Below are 19716 nucleotides of genomic sequence, written 5' to 3' on the forward strand. Positions count from 1 at the left end.
GATATTGGAGATCTGTTAATCCAACTCTCTCATTGAGCAGATGAGGAAACTGAGGCACTCCCATTGGTGAGTTACTCCTAGAACCTCCATTTTTGAGAAAAGGCTCCCCAGGCCAGCCAACTTTCCTTCCTCTCCTAGCTCTGCTTCTAAATCTCCAGACTTTGCTGCCATACTCATGCCCAGGCATCTCCCTTCTCCACTCCCTCCAAACTTTCAGCTTCCTCCATTGGGATGACAGCTCTTTGAGGACAGGGTCTGTTTTTTTGCTCGTACTTGTATCCCTAGCACTTAGCACAGTGCCTGGCATATAATAAGTGCCTAATAAATGCTTGTTGAATGACTGACTTACTGAAGCTCCAAAAGGACAAATGACTTAGTTGAAGCCTTATAAATGTCTAATCCTAGGCTAAAGTTTAAAAAAAAAATCACCCACACAGTTGCAAGGTTTGGGAGGAATCGCTGAATGTTTAGCAATTTGCAAAACTATCTGAAAGACTGGAAGATATCTTAGTAAACTCCACGGTTAATAAGTGCCAATAGCGTGATACAGCAACCCAGAGGTCTGATGGAGAGTTGGGCTGGATGAAGAGAAGACTAACTTCTAGAAATAAGTATTATGTTCAGTTCTGGGCACCATATTGGAAGAGGAGCATTGAAAAGCTGGAGAGCATCTGGAGAAGGGTAACCAGGGTGGTAAAGGGCCTGCCATATGAGGACCTGCTGAAGGAATTGCGGATATTTAAAAGCTTGTAGAAGAGAAGACTAGGGGATTGGGAGGAAACATGATAGTGCCTTGAATATTTGAAGATCTGCCAAGTATAAGAGGGATTTAACTTGTGTTTGTCTTCAGAGGAGTGATGGGTGGAAACTACAAGGAAGTCAATCTAGATTTGATATCCATAAAACCTGCCTATTAGAGCTGCCCCAAAGCATAGTGGGATGCCTCCAGAGTGGATGGGCTCTCCCTCTCTGGAAGTTCTCAAGCAAAGAAAGTTACCATTACCAATTGTCAGGCAGGTTACAGAGCAAAGTTTTTTGTTTTTTGTTTTTTGGCTAGGCAATGGGGTTAAGTAACTTGCCCAGGGTCACACAGCTAGTAAATGTTATGTGTCTGAGACCGTATTTGAACTCAGGTCCTCCTGAATCCAGGGCCGGTGCTCTATCCACTGCACCACCTAGCTGCCCCCAAAGTATCTTTAAGTACAGGTGGCATGAGATGGCCACTGAAGGTCCAGCTCTGAAATTCTGACTCTATGTAGCTAAATATAGATAAATTTTAGGATAAATTAGAAGTATATAGCAAAAACACACCATGTTTTAATGAAAGAAATTAATATCCACACATTTGCACATCTGTACAACTTTGGGGTGAAATATAATTTTAAGCTGTTTACAAATAACATTTAAAGCTTCAAATATTACATACTATTGATATTACATTTCTAGCAGAAATAAATATATTGCACTTAAAAAGAAACTCCTTAAATGTTACGTCATAGTGTTATGCTTATAATTTATTTTTTTCATAAAACATTTCCCATGCCCTACCCCCCATACACACACTTCATTACATGGTGACGGTTCTCACACAATTAGTTAAATGACAAATGAACACAGCAAACAGCAGAAGGGGGATTACACATTCTCTTGAATGGGCAGCATCCAGTTTTTACCTTTCTGTGAAAATAAATCTTCCTTTAGATTTCTGAGAGTCAGAAGAAAGCTACTTCATTATTCAGGTGTGCTAGAGGTGAAATACAACCAAGTGTATTTCTTGTCCAGATACTAGATAGAATTCAAAGTTACGTCACAAAAAAAAAAGTGTGTTGACTTGGCAACTATCTTTTTAGATAACAGCAACATCTTCCAAAGGAAGGGGTATTGGATGGCAGGGAGGGGAGGGGTGGAGCAGAAAGACACAAAGACCCTCATGGTTTACCTGCCCACCAAGCAAATATATAGGAAGTTTTAGACTTTGAGCATGCTGAAGAAAGACATAAACCTATTTTCTAAGTAATGTGGGATAGCAGAAAGGATTTGTTCTGATGACTCCCTAAAATTTTCTAGGCCCATCATATTGCTAAAGGATTTTCTTTCCTCCAATTTTCTTGGGCTTTGTTTTTTGTACCCTATTCAAGTACACACAAAATCATTGCTTTTCAAAAGAAAAGAAAGAAAGTATCTATTTGTGGTTGATTTTCTCCAGGTAACTCCACTTGAACATGATGGTAATATCTGAAATGATGCCATGGGCTAAGCCTGTGAGTTAAATAGCCTGATGCCTAGGACATTTCTCCAAATGGCTAGGCAAATGGAATGGCTATATTTGACCTCCAAAAAGGAACTCTGATTTCTCTGGCATCTGGACCACATGTAGACAGGGTTGAGAAAGAAGCTACTGAGACCTCCTCATATGGCCTTGCAACTCCCATGGTACAACCCTTTACATAGTCACTTCGATACTACAATGACTTATCCCACAGATATTTTTTAAACTTCTGATCCAATGACCTCCTACTAGGGAGGCTGGCAGGCCACCCATATATCCAACCCTGTCTCTTTCATCCCCCTGTTCAGGGTCCAATAAACTAGCCATGTCAGGATGAGAGCTGGAAAATTTCCAAATAACAATGTCTGGGAGCTGTCAACCTGAATTCACTCACAGAACTCTAACACTCTCTCTCTCTCTCTCTCTCTCTCTCTCTCTCTCTCTCTCTCTCTCTCTCTCTCTCTCTCTCTCCTTCTGTCTCTCTCTCTTCCTCTGTCTGCCTCATTTATCTTCCCTTCTCCCTCTTTCCTCTAAACAAAAACTAAAATAAAAATGCCCTTAGAGGTCTCAGAAATAAAGATATAAAAGTCATTAGTTTGTATCTCTCTAATTTAGAATTTGTCTGAAGTTTTCTGTTGGACTGACTATGGGGGGAAAGTTTGCCAAGCAAATGAATAGGATAAACAACGTGATATGGAATCTTTAAAACTATTTGAAAGATGTTACACGCAAGTATTTTTAGAATTATCAGGCAAATTTTAAAAATGTGTTAATTACGCCTGATTTTTCTCTGGTCATTGGAGTGTATCTCACAAATCTCTTGTTAGGTTCCACTGTAGGAGTGAGGAGTAAGTTGGCTAGAGCATTGTCCTTGAGGTTAAAACACTTCCTTTGAGTCCCACATCTAGCATGACCTTGGGCAACACTTTTGAGCCTCAGTTTCCTCATCAATACGATGGTGATAGTAATATCTCTCTCCAGTACCTCTCTCACAGGGGTGTGAAGCTCCAATGAGATGGCGTATATGACAATTCTCTGTAAACCTTATAAACTAAATAAATGTGAGCTATTTTTACTATTAGCTGCATGACCCTGAACAAGTCATTAGTCGCTTGCCCTCTTCTGAGAAGTGATATTTGCACTACCTCTGGTCCTTGTGAGAAGAGTGCTAAATAAATATAAGCTATTATTGGACACAAATCAGCTACTCATTGGTGTTATCATGCATATTTCAATTCAGCAATTTAATGAGTATATATTAAGTGCCCATTAAGTGCAAAGTTCTGTATCTTAAAAGAACTGCATTTAAAAAATAAAAATATCTAGAATTTAGACTTTTTTTTTTTTACAGACCCACACTGACATTCCTCTTATTATTTCAAAGTGGTGAGTAGCTCTGACAATACTTTCTATGCCAACATGGCATGGAAGTTTCAGGTTATAAATTCCCAGCATGTTGAGAAAACCATTTGGAACTCCTAAAGAAAGGTTTCCATCTGAGAACCAATTTTACAGGACAGAATGGGTACTAACCAGCTGGGATCCCAATCTCACGTTTCCCTTGCTCCAGCTTAAGTAGTACTAAAAACTTTTTTAGAAGTAGATGTAAAACCTCATGTTTACCAAAGAACAGGCAGAAGGAGGGTATATTGGTTTCTGACCTATTGGCTTTTGAACTAAACTAATGATTTCATGATCAAAAGTTGAAGACATGAAGTTAGAAACAATTTCTGTGAAAGGGGCATTTAACAAAAACATACAAACCTATAGGTAATACGTTGATCTGGGAAGCACCAAATTAGGACTGAGATAATCCTTCCATTCTCTCTGAAAAGAAGGTTTAGGTATGGGCATTCAGTACAATCAATGCAAGAGCCTAACAACCTAGGAGAATATTAGTGAACGTGGAATCTTACTTGGGGCCGTTGCTATTTCAAACAACATTAAAAGAGATATCGGCAATAGACAGAGGTATGAGATATTAACACATTCATGCATACTTGATGGAGATTTACCATATATGCTAACCCAAAATGCTTTCAAAATGAGTTGATACTTTGTAAAGTGTGTCTTGTTTGAAAGTAATTAAAATTGCCCAGGGACTTAATGAGGGCAGACAGAGGCTTCTCAAATGGTTTGTTTGAACCATAGATATTTCTCGATAACTAATCTTTGGAACACATCAGAGAAATTCATGTGCAAAATTCCAACATGGTCTCATTATCATGCAGACAGGTTATACAGCATGGCACCAGGGATGCAGAGCTGGTCTTTAAGTCTGGAAAACCTGGGTTCAGATCTTGCCTCAGACATACTCTAGCTCTGGCATGTTGGACAAATTGCTGCAGGTCTCCAGATCTCATCTGTAGAATGGGGGAGCTGGGCTGTAACCTCTAAAGTTCCCTTGATACTAAATCTATGAGCTTATCACCTATTCCTGTAAGCTAGGGGAGATCCAGGGAGGCATTCATATTTGGAGAGCACCAAGTTGATGAAACTGTGGGCACCTAGACAATGAATATATTGCACTACCCCAGAAATATGCCTCTATTATCAGCTACCACATTGGAGGTGACAGTTAGGTCACATAGATTACATAATTCCTTTGCATGCAAGAGTGCCGCTGAATAACATCGCATATCGCATCCACCCCTCAAGACAATAACAACAACAGTAGAAGATGCTTGTGTGTCGCCACAAATGCGGACATTGATTGGCATGTTTTGTCCTACACCTGGAGCCCAAGGCATCCACAAAGGCAGTATCATTACGTCATGGATGTTCCACTACAAGTTACTGAGGAATAGTAGGTTGGTTAGCCTACTGCAATGCTATTATAAAAACACCACAAGAATGGATGTGAGACAGCGTCAAGTTGGGGATGAAGAACCAGACTTGGAACCAAATGGGCAAGGACGGCCCTGGACAAGTCACTTAAGGTATAGATTTCTTTACTCCCAGGAAGGGAATTCCCTAGACCAATGAAATCACTGCTCAGGCCCCCATGCGAAGGCGCAGGTAGCAAGAATGGATACTGAATTCCTTGGTTTGCCAGTTACTTGCTTGATTATTTGGATATAACTCTTCCAGATGAGAATGCCTCGACCAACGAAGGATCCATCTGTTATGTTTTCCCCCTATTTTTCAAGGTGGGGGAGCATGAAGGGAAAGGGAAGAAATGCCAAAATGAATCTTGAGCATCGCACAATCAAATGAAGAGACCACCAAAATATTTAACAACCAATAGCGAGCTCCAGGTATGAGTTCAACCACGACTAAATTTGGCACTCAGACACCTCACCCAAAGGTGCGTGTCAATCATGGATAGGCGCTAGCTGACCTTGGCATTGGGTGACGTCTGCCTGGCACAGGAGCTGACCTTCAGGAGATGAGAATGTTGCCCAGTCTGACCTTCAGACTTGTGCATTGGTGGCAGGGCCATCCTTCCAGACCAGGTTCAAAGTCTACAGTGACAAGTGAAGCAAACCCTCTGATACTGCCTGGGACTGCGTGTTTTAAAGTGCTCACTGATGAATCTGTATGCAGGATTTCTTTCTCTTTTTTAAAGAATGCCGTTTCTGAAAACAAACCTTCAGTTTCAGAGTGTGATATCTACAGTCTGTTGCTTGAAAAAGATTTAGAGAAGCGTTTTCCTACACACACAAAATACAAGAGGTTGAGAGAGAAGGGGAGGAATTGCCAGGACAGAGGGAGGAGGGAAGAACAAGTCAAGATGGATGGGAGCTGGGTTTGGACGATTCTGGCCTATCAGTATTACAGAAGGGTGCTGGGAAGTAACTACCACCTAGTCATGAACAAAAAAGACACCCTTCTTTTGGGAGCTGCTTTCTCAGCAAACTAATGCTAAGGTAAACTAAACATGCTCAAGCTACCACATTACAGATATTTCGGTATTGACTCCTGTTATTTACAGGGAGAGATGGTGTTATATGACTATAACCGATGGTTTTGCATCTTGTGAAACTCTTTGAACCTGTGAAAAAACGGAAAGAAATCCTATCCACATTGGATTTGTCCACGACTGCATCCACAGAGCATCGTACACACTGCTAACGTATGATGCACTAAACTTTCTCTGAATGTTCCAGATGGGCATTCTACTAAGTCAAAAATTAGCCCTTCTATAGATGACTGCTGGCCCATAGTGAGTGCATTGTGTTAGCAGTTGATGTGATTAGGGGTCCATCTCTCCTCTTCAGTGGTTCCATGCCTCATGGAGAGTCTCCCAACCAACACCACATCCCCACCTTCTATCTTCATACCAAGTTTGCCTATTCTACATCCAGGTTGCCCTCTGCTTGGGCCAGTCATACAAATGGCGTCATCACTGTAGAGGAATGGCGCAGTCCCTGGATGGCAGCGTAAGGCCCCTGTTGAAAGTAGTGGTGGTATCTGGGCATGTGGAAGGAAGGGAACGTGGGACCACTCCCTGGCATGGAGGTAGCGATGGCAGATGGGGCAAGAGGCATCCCTAGGCGGCTGTATGGGGGCAGAGATCCCTGGATGGGGTGAGGAATGGATGTGGCAATGGAGGCAGTGCTGGTTCCCAGGGCGGTCAGAGACTGGGGGTGCTGGAATCCAGGAAAACTTGATGAAGAGGATACCCAGGAGCTGAGTGACAAATTGTCAGATGCAGTAAAAGCGGACCCTGGGGACAGAAAACAAGGCAGTTAACTGCAATATGTAAATCAAGGCCTGGATTACCCATGGCAATTACCTTAAACAACGTTACTGTTAAGTACATTTGAAGGGACTCACAAATAATGAAGTGTTTGGCTGAAAGTAGCTAGGGAGCAATGCCAGAGGATGCTTAGAAACAAGCACAGACTGAGATGGATTAATATTCTTGGGGAAAGGAGCACACTTTGAGGTCTGAGAAATGTAATCCAATTCAACAAACATTTATTGTGTGCCTACTTCAGGCAAGGACTGGCCATACAAAGACAAAAACAAAGCAGTCCCAGGCCTTAAGGCACGCATGTGTACAATATGTAATTACAAAGAATATACAAAGGGATTGTATTGATTAAATGGACAAATGTATCTCATGTGGATAGCCAGTGAACTTCCAGAGAGCGACTGAGTCATGGTGGAACTCTAAGCAGTGGACATTGATTGGCCTTCATCTTGACGGTAACGCCATGAGCAAATCCAAGAATTTGATTTGACCAGCCTGGTGCTAACGACCATAAACTTCACCTTCAACCAAGTAGCCCAGTGGCCAGAGTCATGGACATTCTCTAAAGTCTTACGAATGCACCCCTCTCAGTTAATAGCATGGAGGATTATAGGTTGTAAAGTTGGGAGGAGCCTCCGAGACCATCTGTGTAATCTAACCTCCTCATTTAAAGATGAGTAAACTGAGGTCCAGAGAGTTGAATCGCTTTGCTCAGAGTCATTCAAGTAGTGATGGGCAGTGCAATGAGTGTCTCTTGGACATCGTCTTATCGCATCTCAGCGTTGAAGGCCCTTGCACAATTAATTGGCTTGAAGTTCCAGTTGAGTTAAGATGTCATGATTGTCATATGGAAGCTATGTAAATAGAGCTTTTATGTACTGAGCAAAGGAGATCATACTCTCAGCATGCCCTGAACAACTGGGTCACTGTGGTCACTTCTGTTAGGTGGGGATGTTGGCAAATACGAATGTGCCCAAAATGGGGTGATCTGGAGGGTCAAGAGTCTAGAACACACATTCTATAACATGGGGATGTTTAGCTTAGGGGGAAAAAAGAAAAGAAAAATCTGACACAGGTTGGCCGTATGATCCTGGGCAAGTCACTCCCAGGCAGCTCCCTCAGACAATCAATGACAAGTGAATTACTCATCTGTTTCAGTGTTCTCTGTGATGATAAAATCATCCAAACCAAAAACAAAACAAAAAAGGAGCGCATGGTGAAAGGGTGGGGTGTGATGGCTCCTGGAGAATAGTGGGTAGCGTACGAGGCTAAGAGTCAGGAAGATCTGGGTTCAAATCCTGACCATGACAGTCACTAGCTCTGTGACCCTGGCAAGTCGTTTTATTCTGTCTAAGACTCAGTTTTCATAGGTACAAAAGAGGCCCATTCTGATTCCAAATATATGCTGCTATAGGCTGTCATGTTGAAGAAGCATTTTCTCTTTTCTGGATAACTCCAAAGAGGGGCCAGAACCAAAAAAATAGACAAAATTATAAGAAGGTAGATTTGGTTTGATATGAGGAAGAATTTCCTAACAATTAGAGCCATTCACAGATGCTCTCTTTGGAGGCAGTGAGTTACTCATCACTGGAAATGATCAAGAGGCGGCAAAATTTCTTCTAAGGGCTATGATAGAAAGGATTTCTTCTGTCCAGCTCTTCACGACCCCGTTTAGGACTGGCAAGGACACTGGAGTGGTTTGTCATTTCTAAGATACTTAGTGCAGTAATTATTATTCCTATTTTACGGGTGAGGAAACTGAGATTCAAAGAGGCTGAGTGATTTGTTCATGGTCCCCCAGGCAGTGTATGAGGCAGGATTTGAACACAGGTTCCCTGATTGAATGTCCAACACCCTATTCCACCTCTGTCCCTCTCACTTAAGGCTTATTCTTTGTGTCCTAGGGTGATGCTGTTCTGTTTTTGGCTATTGGCACCAGGAGCTGTACACCCTGGGGAAGTCCCTGAAATAAGCTTCTGGTATCTACTCGTATAGTATATACACTCAAGTAGGAGTGCTTTAGATATGAATGGTAGCAATCACCACCTTTGTTACCTTCCGCTCTGGCTCATCAGCTACAATTCTTTTTTTTTTTTCATAAAGCAAAAAGGGAAATGTCAGCCTCAAAGACTGGCTTTTCCATCACAGCGGGCTTAAGTGAACCCATGCACTGATTACAAAGTGTCTCCTTCCTCACCTTGGGGACAAGCCCATCCCCATCGGATCATCCCACCTCCTTAAGATCTTACCTCGATTTTGTGCTGTCTGGTTCTCATCTCCCAGGACATCCTCTTCTCCCCCGTAGGTACGAATAGGCGAGCGGGCATAGGAATGCTTCTGAATCAGACTCTCAACACTTTCCCTGTGTTGGAATAATGACAATAAGAATGTTGTTTAGGCATGTCCAACTCTTGGTGACCCTATGGACCGTGGAGTTTTCTTGGCAAAGATGCGGGAGAGGTTTACCATTTTCTTCTCCAGTAGATAAAGGCAAACAGAGGTGAAGTGACTTGCCCAAGATCACACAGCTTGTGTCTGAGGCCAGATTTGAACTCAGGTCTTCCTGACTCCAGACCCAATGCTCTAACCACTGAGCCATCTAGCTGCCCATTTTAATATAATAATAATAATACAATAACTAGCATTTGTGTAGTATCTATTATGTGTCAAGCACTATACAATCATTATCTTATTTGATCCTCGTAATAACCATGGGAGGTAGGTGTTGTTATTATCCCTATTTTACAGCTGAAGAAACTGAGGCAAACAGAGGTTAATTAACTTGCCCAAGGTCACACAGCTAGTAAGTGTCTAAGGCTGGATTAGAACTCAGGTCTTCCTAACTCCAGGCCCAGTGCTCTATCCACTGTGCTACCTAGCTGTCTCCAATGTAGCAGGAGCTGTAGCAGCAGGAGCAGCAGCAGCAACTGTTATGAATAGTTTGCAAAGGTTTTTCTGCAGTGATGATCTCATTTGAGCCTGAGTTCACCTTTACAACGAAGGTGCTATTATGATCTGCATTTGACAGATGGAAGTTCCTGGTGGGTAAACATATAAGCCCAGGCCATACAGCTAGTCAGTGTCAGAGGTGGGATTTGTGCCCAAATTTGCCTACTGCCAGGCCCAGCATCTCTCATGATGCCACATTACTGCTCAGTGAGTCACTAGAATACTGAAAATGGCTTAGTGACTAATGACAGGCTTGTAGATGCGTAAAAAGAGTTTTTAAAAATGTTTTCCCAGCTGGAGCAGAACTGGAAACTGAAGCCTAAAGAGACTAAGTGGCTTTCCCATCACCACACAGTGTCCCACCCTCCAAGAGCTGAGGTCCCAGGGAGATAAAGCAAATGGCTTGTCAAGGTCCCAGAGGTGAACATCAGAGTCCTATCTTCAGAGTCAATACTCTTTCCACTGTGTTATACTGCATCTTCAAATGCTTCATATACGATGGGGCTGGCTAGGTGGCAAAGTGGTTAAAGCGTTGAGTCTGGAGTCAGGAGGACCCGAGTTCAAATCCAGCCTCAAACACTTGACACTTATGAGCTCTGTTACCCTGGGCAAGTCACTTAAGCCCAATGACCTCTCCAAAAATAACTTGAATCAGGGAACTCCTGGTCCAGGAGTGTCAGAAGATGTGGAAGGGCCAATAGAGCGTAACTTTTAAGGAATTTGGGCAGGAAAGTTAAATGTAAGAGTGAAAATGCTGCCTGGATTTTTTTGGATATTAAAATCACACTAAGCCTATGAACCCAAGTGTGAAGCTAATTTGAAGAACTCTGTCACTTACACCCACCACAGGGTACCCTTCAATAGGGCTGGAAATTAGGACATGAGGTAAGTGTGAGCAATGTTGGTCAGACCATGGCTTTTATCACTGATTCCTTCCCCAGCGCTGACCGTGAGCCCGGATGCTAGAGAGACACAGTGACCTGTGACTATCCCCATTCATCACAATGATGACGCAGGCTGAGAGAACCAGGATTGATCCCTCGCAGCCACACCATCCATCTCTAGCCAGACTCAGCTGGTCCTGTGCATTCACTCTGCTGTCTCTCAACACCAATTACAAGCTAGTTCTTTCCACGCTCTACGTGGCTTCTTATCAACAGCGGGCTCCTCTAAAGACGCCAGCAGGTTGGCCAGTGCAGCGGTGCCACCTGCCTCCAGGAAGCCCTGGCTATGAGGGGAGAACAACAGAGAGCTGTGAGAAGCCCATGGCACTGCCCACCCAGCAGCTCTGGAAGGAAATGCCCCCGTGACACGCTTTTCACCTTTTCTCCATCGCTTAAGTCTAAACAATCCACAAAACCAAGCCTTGATTTGTAATCTGGCAGATTTCTGAGCCGTAAATGCCCCTGCTGAATATTTAACAATTGACCTGTGAGAACTGGTTAGAGCTGGTTCCCGCACACCCTGCCCTCCCCACGCTTCTGTTCTTCCAACTGTACTCAGTCAGTTGGGGTCAGTCTCTGCAGACCAAAATACCCTTCCCTGACTGCCATGCCCCTTCATGCTTGGCCTACATTTATTAGAATGTGCATTCTTTAAGGGCAGGGACTGTGCTGATGTTCTCCTGGCATGTAGTAAGCCCTTGAAAGCTTTGTTCATTCATTCATTCATTCATTCACTCATTCACTCATTCCTAGTTTTGTTTGTGTTCTTTTTTTTTCACAGAGATGTGAGAAAAATGCAGCAGAATTCAGTCAAATAATTCCTCTGCAAGAAGATTCAAGTCAATAAGAATATGAACTGATGCTTCTGTGGCACTTCACATATACTCCCTATAAGAGTTTCACAACAATCCTTTGAGGATATCATTATCTTCATTTTGTAGATGAGGAAACTGAGGCTGGGAGATGAATGATTTGTCCCAGGTCAGGCAGAATCAGATGAACTGGGTTCAAATCCCTTCTCTAACACTTACTTCAGGAGTGACCCTGGGCAAGTCACTTAACTTCTCAAAGCCTGATGAGCATCTGGCCAGATGGTCACGTCCCATCTATAATTCTCGAAGTTCTAGGGGCGTGATTTAAAACCAGGTCTTGCCTGACTCAATCCATTCCACAAGCTAACAGACTAGCTTGCGCTTGTGTGTTGACAAATTAATGTTATTTACCCGTCTGCCCTGACACTAACTGGCCGAGGCAAAAACACTCAGCTAAATTACCCACCAAAGGGCAGGTGTCCCAAATTGGACATTTCAGACAAGAACAGGAGTCTAACTAGTACAATAACATATATTCCCTATTTTTTAAAAGCCAAATTAGAAACCCAATAACCAAAAACAAACACACAAAAATAATTATGTAAGTAGACAATATAAGGGGAGGGACACCCCACATGAAACCCCAACCACATCATACTACGCATTTTAAGCAAAGCAAAGCTAAACAAAAGTTCTAACAATTTCACTGTGACTTATAACTTACCCATGATCTCATTCTGTCATGCACTTTTGTCAAATTGTTTGCCCAATTTTAATAAAGAGAGTAAACCTGTCAGTTGCAAGCACACACACACACACACACACACACACACACACACACACAAATTACCGGGTCTCAAAGACCATAATAAATTTGTAATTCCCACTCTATGTTACTACATTCCTTTTGCTCATTTCAGTAGCACCTGTGCTAAAACCGGAATGACGCAGAGATTAACGTGGCCCTGAATGAGGAAAACACACAGATTCTGGCACATGCCATACTTCTAGGATAGGAGCATGGCCAAAGGATTAAGATGATACAGAAAAGAGAGGAAAAGGAAGCTCAGATGAGGAGAGGGAACCAGCCATGCATGCCGATTTGGATCCAACTGTTCAAAACAACCTAGAACAGAAATGCACAGCTTCGGAAATAATCCTCCTTTTCTTGTTCTTTGTATGTTGGAATGCTCATATTTATTGTTTGTTAATTTCATAATAAGGAATAACATTAAAAAATTTACCAATGTACACTCTCATTAGCCATACTCTCAGGTTCTGGTTTCCCTATAGCCCCATCACCACTGAATTGAATTTTGTCATTTTTTTTTTTTGAAGTTTGCAGTCAATTTCATCTACGTAGAGTAGAATCTTAAAGTTGTCTTGATTTTCATTCCTATAATTACCAGGGAATTTAAGGATTTTTACATGATTTTGTGGAAGGTGATGCTGTATAGTGGTTAGAGAGTTGGCCTTGAAACCCAAAAGCTTCTGGCACGTTTTGGCTGCACAATTCACTTTACTCTCAATTCTCTGGGTAATTCTCTAAGACTATGAAGGTGCTGACCTGCATTGGTAGAAGAAGCTTCCTCACTTGGGAGTTCCTGTAAGAACACATACAGTCCCTATCCTTCAAAGGCTGTCTGGTCTATTTCTTTTGATTATTCTCCATTGGGAGAAATTAATTATAAATGTATCTGCATATATAAGTACATATATATCAGTTATTTATAGATTCTGAACATCTATCCATTAGTCAAAATATTTATTGCATTTTCTTCCCAATTGTTTAATTTCTTTTTGTTTTAAAGATACTGCTTTTTGCTGTGCAAAATCACTATCTTTGCATAATCAAGCCAATCTATTTTGTCCTTAGTGATTTCTTCCATTTGGTTGATTGATAAGAATGCTTCTCATCTCCCTAGTTGAGACGAATCTATTCCTCCTTTTCCTTCCAGTTTAAAAAAAAAGTTTTTATTTTATATTTAGATCATTGATCCAGTTAGAATTATCATGGTGGACAAGTAGAAATCCTTTCTATTTTTGTCCAAGCTGCTCCTCAGCTGTCGTGAGCTGCCCAGATCCAATAGGCCAAATGCAGCACAGCACAGTACAATCTTTCCAACAATTTTTATTGAATGTTGATCTGTTCCCTGATGCTTTTAGACAGGAGCTTATCAAACAATATTCATATCCACTGGGTTCTCTTTATAGGTGCTCTGCCCCACTTTTATGGATCCATTTCCCTATTTTTTACAGTACCAGACAGATTGTACGCTTACTTCTTTATAGCAGCTTTTAACATCTGGAAGGGCAGGACACCCCTCAAACCATTCCCTTTCTCATAGTTCTTAATGTTCTTACATATTTACTTTTCCATGTAAATTCTGCTGTGACTTTATCTAATTAGATGAAATAGTCTATTGGCATTTTGATTGCTATTGCATTAAATTTGTAAATTAGGTTGGAAAGTATTGGCATTTTTACTATATTTGCTAGATGTATCTGTGCACAGGAGAGATCTCCTCCATTTGTTTGTCTGGTTTTTCTTTCATTCCATCAGAATGGTTTTGAAATTGTCTTTATATATGTCTCTTGTGTAGCTTGAAGTAGAATAGTTCAGTGAGGAAAAGCCCTGGATTTGGAGGTAGAGAACCTGGGTTCAAATGCTCCCTCTGACACTTGTGGGACTTTTGGCCAATCATCTTACTTCTCTGGTCTTACTTTTCCCATCTGTAAAAGGGGAATGGGTGGAAAGGAGTAAGTAACTGTGTAGGACCTACTGTGCTTTTTGCAAATATGACCACATTTGATCCTTACATCAACCCTGTGATGTGGGTGCTATTATTATCCCCATTTTCCTGTTGAGGAAACTGAGGCAAACAGAGGTTAAGTGACTTGCCCAGGGTCATACAACTAGCAAGTATCTCAGGCTGGATTGGAACTCAGGTCTTCCTAACCCCAGCTCCAGGGCTCTAGCCAGCGTACCACCAGCTGAAAAACGAACTTGTTGGACAGCTTCGCCTGTAAGGTCTCTTCCAAATCTAAGCTGATACCCAAATATCTGGCGTGTTTCAACATTCTTGTAAGGGAAATTTCTCTCAATCCAATTTCCCTCGGTTTAGGTTGTGGTGTTTAAAAAGTGCAGACTGCTTTCGGGGGGTTTCATAGACCACGAATCTGCTGGACTATGGCCTCAACCAATTTTGTTGTCGTTGACCATTTCAGATTTTCTGGATATGCAACCACGTCCTGTGCAAGGAGAGATATTTTAACTTCTTTGACAGTGTTTTTACTCCTTTAGGTACTTTTTCATGCATCATCGCTGTTGTCCACGTTTCCAAGATTAGTCCAGACAAGGGTGGACAGAAGATGCTATCACTCAGCTTTATATCTATTCTTAACTAGAAAGTATGGCCTAATACTTCTGGTATTTGGACAGGTTTCTGCCAGTCTTCTATCAAGCAAGGCCACTGTTTCTGCTTTGAAGACAATGACATTTTGGGCAAATTAAAATTTGCCTACTTAGATACTATTCATATACCGATGGTTTGGACATGTTAAAAGCCATTCTTTCCATTCTGTATTTGGTCCTTGGAGTTGGGTAAATCACAAAAGATTGAAAAATCCTCTTTTCCCACTGGCTGCCCCTCTGGAACAGAGGCACTGGATAGAAAGAAAGAAAAGGAAGGGAGGCCCACCCTTATTCCTGGCACCACCCTATGAGAATTCTTAGATACGGCACCAGGATTTGGGTGGGTATCACCAATCCCAATCCCTTCTGTTTGCAGAGGACATCTTGATTCATTGTGAAAAGAATGTAAGCAGCTTGAGGGCAGGGAATGTTTTATACTTCTGGGTCACTCTCACAGCATCTAGCACAGGACAGACTCAAAGCAATTGTCCAAAAATATTTCCCGTTGCTGTTGGGTATGTGAGGAGAAGCATCACTGCCTTGTAGACATCACACTTAGCATTTAAGCAGACCCAGATGGATAATTCTCTTTAGTACTGCCTCCTTCCAACGCTGTATTAGAACGTATCCCCTTGTTCGTAGCCGACCTCCTGTGTACTTAGAACTAATGGTATGATCAATTAATAAAAATACTGAAGTCTTGGTCAACAAGCATTTCTAAACACCTGCTGTGTGCCACTGTACAAAGCCCTGGGGATAGAAATGTAAAGAAAGAAGGAATGCCTACTCACAAGGAGCGTCATTGCTCCCTGCAGGGGAGAGGTAACAGCACGAGTCTGTCCAGGATAAATGCAAAGAGAGTATATACAAATAAATACAAGGTAGTTTGGGAGACTTGCCACTACAAAGCACAAATAGGAAAATTCTCAAAGAAACCTTGTATGATCACTTACAAACATGTAGCACCAGACAGATCAACGAGCTATTGCCTGGTAAGCTTTTTAGAAGACCTGCTCTAATGAAGAGATAAACGTGACTTGTAATAGCAGTGATAGTTAGCATTTACGTAGTGCCTTAAGGTTTGCAAAGCACTTTACAAATATCATCCCATTTGATCTTCGCAACAACCTTGGGATGTAGGTGCTATTATGATCCCTACTTTACAGATGAAGAAACTGAGGCAAACAGTGATTTGTGCAGGGTCACAGTTAGATGGGCCTAAGGCTGGATTTGAACTCGCATCTCTCTGACACCAGATCCCACACTGCATCCATTGCACTGCCTAGCTGCTGCTGCTGTCCAGTTGTTTCAGTCGTGCCCAACTCTTCACGACCCCATTTGAGGTTTCTTGGCAAAGATACCGGGGCGGGTTAGCATTTCCTTCTCTGGGGCCACCCAGCTAGCTACACATTGCTATTTAAGTATTCATCTTTCTAAAAGTGCCTGAGTTCTTAAAAATAATTTGTTTCTGTAAACAAAGAGGTTGCACATCTCAACAACTGTGGACTGTAACCTTTTTCTTTGTGACTCTGTGTGGAGTTTTCTTGGCAAAAATACTGGAGTGCTTTGCCATCTCTTTCTCCAGTAGATTAAGGCAAAGATGGGTTAAGTGACTTGCTTCGGGTCACACAGTTAGTGAGTGTCCAAGGCTGGATTTGAACTCAGGCTCTCCTGACTCCCGACCCAGTGAGCCATCAATGCTGCCTTCTTTCTTTTCAAACCCTGTTTTTATACAGAGTACAAACTAGATTTTATCATAGCCCCGGGAAGACAATTAAATAGATATCAGTTACTGAGGCTTTAGTATGATTATGAGTTTCTTTTGCTGTGGCTGTGTGCACACTAAAACCAGCTATTATAAAAGACAAACGTATTAGATTAGGTAAATATCCCTTGTTCGGTAGTGTGAGCCTACAAAAATAGATAGATGAAGGTCAAGCTAGCAAGACCTGTTAAAGCACACATCTTATCATTCATTAGAAGGAACTAAGTATTTTAATAAGAGATGAGTTTAAACAAAGATTAGGACTTGAAGATGAAACAGCAAATTAAACTTAACGAATTTGCCACTTTTTTTTAGCTTGGCCCAAACACATGTTGATTTCCACGGAAGTGAGCTGATCGTTTCATTGAAGCAAGGCCTCTGAGAATCTCTACCAAGCAACACCATTATGATTTCGTGGCATGGAACCATTGGAGCCTAATCAAGTGATATTCCTATGAACAGGCCAGAGAGACTTAGGAATGTCTTGGGTACTTGGGAGAATCTGGTTTATCACAGAGTCTCAGTTCAGAAAGGACTTCACCGACTGTCTAGTTGTGACCTACTCCTGAAAACAGATCCCCTCTACAGTATGTATGGACAAGGAGACATCAGGCCTCTGCTCGAAGACCATCAAAAGACCATCCAATTGTTAGGAGGCTTTATTCTTTCGTCCAACACAAATTTGTTTCTTCCCATTGGCCCCCGGGAAAGAAAGCTAAGTGAGCTGACAAAGTCAGCAATGTCAGGTGCCCACTAACCCGTGCTCGAATTGTCAATTGTCCTGACTAATGAGTGTGATGAGGTAGGAGGAGCATTTGTTGTGGACCCAGAAGCACAGATTTAGGACTCGATGAGGCCTTCTAATGTACCCTTCTTATTTTATAGATGAGGAAACCGGGGCCCCACGAGATGAAGTCACTTACCCTCAGTCACACAGGGAAGTGACCAAACTGGAACCAAACCCCAGTTTTCTGGCTTCAGATCGAGGCCTCTTTTCACCGTAGCCAACCAAAGTCAAAGTAGGGGGCAGTAGAAAAAATGCCAACTCTGTCAGATCCCTGGATGTCCAAATCTCACTCTGCCACTCACTAGCTGGGTGAGCTTGGGCAAACCCCTTGACTTCTCTGGTTAAGTGGTTTCTGTAAAATGAGGGGGCTCATCCTTTTTGAAGATGAAGGCCCAAAGAGCTGTGCTGACTTACTCACCATCATACAAGTCTAGTTTTTTTTAAAAAACCCAGGTTTACCTCCTGGCCCTGGTGAGTCAGTGGTGAAGATTTTGGTGGATAATTGCATTAGTAATAATAATAATTTAAAAATAATAATGATAACAATAGAAGCAGCATGGTGGGGTGTACCTTATATATGGCAGACCTGTGATTCCAGCCCACACCTTCTCAATCAACATTTATTAAGTACCAATGAAGTGCCAGGAACTGAGCTAAGCACTGACCTTCTGATGCTGATTTCTAGTGGACTTTCTACTCCATCTGTCTACTTTGTTGTGAACTCTAAAATTAAACAAATTGTGCTTTTAAGAGGAAAAATTATATTTATCAGTTCTCTAAATTTAGGAGGTTGTGATTTTGAAATCTTGTTTAAGGGGCTCAAATGCCTTGGACTGGGTCCATCTAAAGACTCAGTGGGGTAGCTGGAACAGTGCACAGACAAATCCCAAGGAAAATCATTTTGTAAATAGCGCCATCAATCACTGCCACAGCAAACATTTCCCTTTCCTACAAAAAAGCCATTATATCCATTTTGTCCTGGGTAGAACGCTGGCATCATTACTTATGCGAGTCTCCTGGAAAAATATAGTATCTAATCAAAGTGATTTACTTGCATCATCCTAGCTGGATGTGGGCTGAAAGCAATGGTGGTCCCTCCATAGAGGATGCCATAATCAAATGATTGCCTTTTAAGTGATTGAAAACAGCGGGCATATCAGGACCATCTACTCGAAGACCTTATGAAGAAAAGGCAGACCATGTTGTTTCTGTCCTCCCCTAGCCCTGTCGGGAGCAGAATGAGAAGTGCAAAGAATTTTTTCTAAGGACACACGTCAGTTCCCTGGCTGGTGACGCAAGCCAAAGCAGGTTAGTCCAAAAAAATCATCCCCTTTTCATTTCCGAAGTTAGGTGACAGAGCTCATCTGCACAGTCACTAAAGTCTTAAAGGGACTGCTACAAAGCTTGAGGTAATGTTATGACTCAAAGAACTGAAAACAAGGGCGACAGAAATCAGGGAATAGTCATCTTTAGCACACAGCCCCTAATGGCCAAGTCCCCTCTCCTGGCTTCACTTTCCTTATCTATAAAATGGAAGGTTTGGACTCTGGTTCCCTTTCAGCTTTATCCATACACGCTGACAAAGATTACCAAGTAGACTGCTCTGGGGAAAAAATAGATGGGGTGAATCTGCTCTGGTTCAGCCTCCCAGAACTAAGCCAATTAAATCTCCTCCTCAGGTTCTAGGGAGACCCCTGAAGAATTTAGTTTGCCTCCTCTGCAGTGCGATAACCTTGAGCCTGGACTGGATGTAGTCCTCCCACCAGGGGCAACTGTGCACAGAGCACCAATCCTGGAGTCAGGAAGACCTGAGTTCAAATCCATCCTCGGACATTTACTAGTTATGTGTGACTCTATCTCGACAAAAGGCCCTCCCAAGGGCAGAGAACCAATTAGGATTTCTCAATGCCATTGGCACTATTTGCCCTGATTTGAGATTAAGTTTTTTAGAACTCCAAAATAGGAGCTAATTCTGCCATCCTTTCTCTGCCTTTCAAAATGACCAAAGCAAAGTTCTCAAACCCCGTAAGCGCCATATAGGGGATTTCTTATTTTGCTCATTTTCTTTGTCACTGC

General features: G+C 42.2%; 1 protein-coding gene across 1 annotated transcript in view; it reads right to left on the reverse strand.

The window, feature by feature from the left end:
• Positions 1-1297: 1297 nt before the first annotated feature.
• Positions 1298-19716, reverse strand: part of TBX20 (T-box transcription factor 20) — a 77079-nt gene continuing 58660 nt past the window's right edge. The window contains exons 7-8 of the mRNA XM_020969091.2: positions 9218-9330; positions 1298-6938 (exon numbers count right to left, since the gene is read on the reverse strand). Of these exons, the coding sequence (XP_020824750.1) occupies positions 6598-6938; positions 9218-9330 (454 nt within the window). The 3' untranslated portion in view covers positions 1298-6597. The remainder of the gene's footprint in view (positions 6939-9217; positions 9331-19716) is intronic.

Source organism: Phascolarctos cinereus, unplaced genomic scaffold, assembly GCF_003287225.1.
Source record: "Phascolarctos cinereus isolate Bilbo 61053 unplaced genomic scaffold, phaCin_HiC Scaffold_4;HRSCAF=312, whole genome shotgun sequence".
Taxonomy (NCBI): Eukaryota; Metazoa; Chordata; class Mammalia; order Diprotodontia; family Phascolarctidae; genus Phascolarctos; species Phascolarctos cinereus.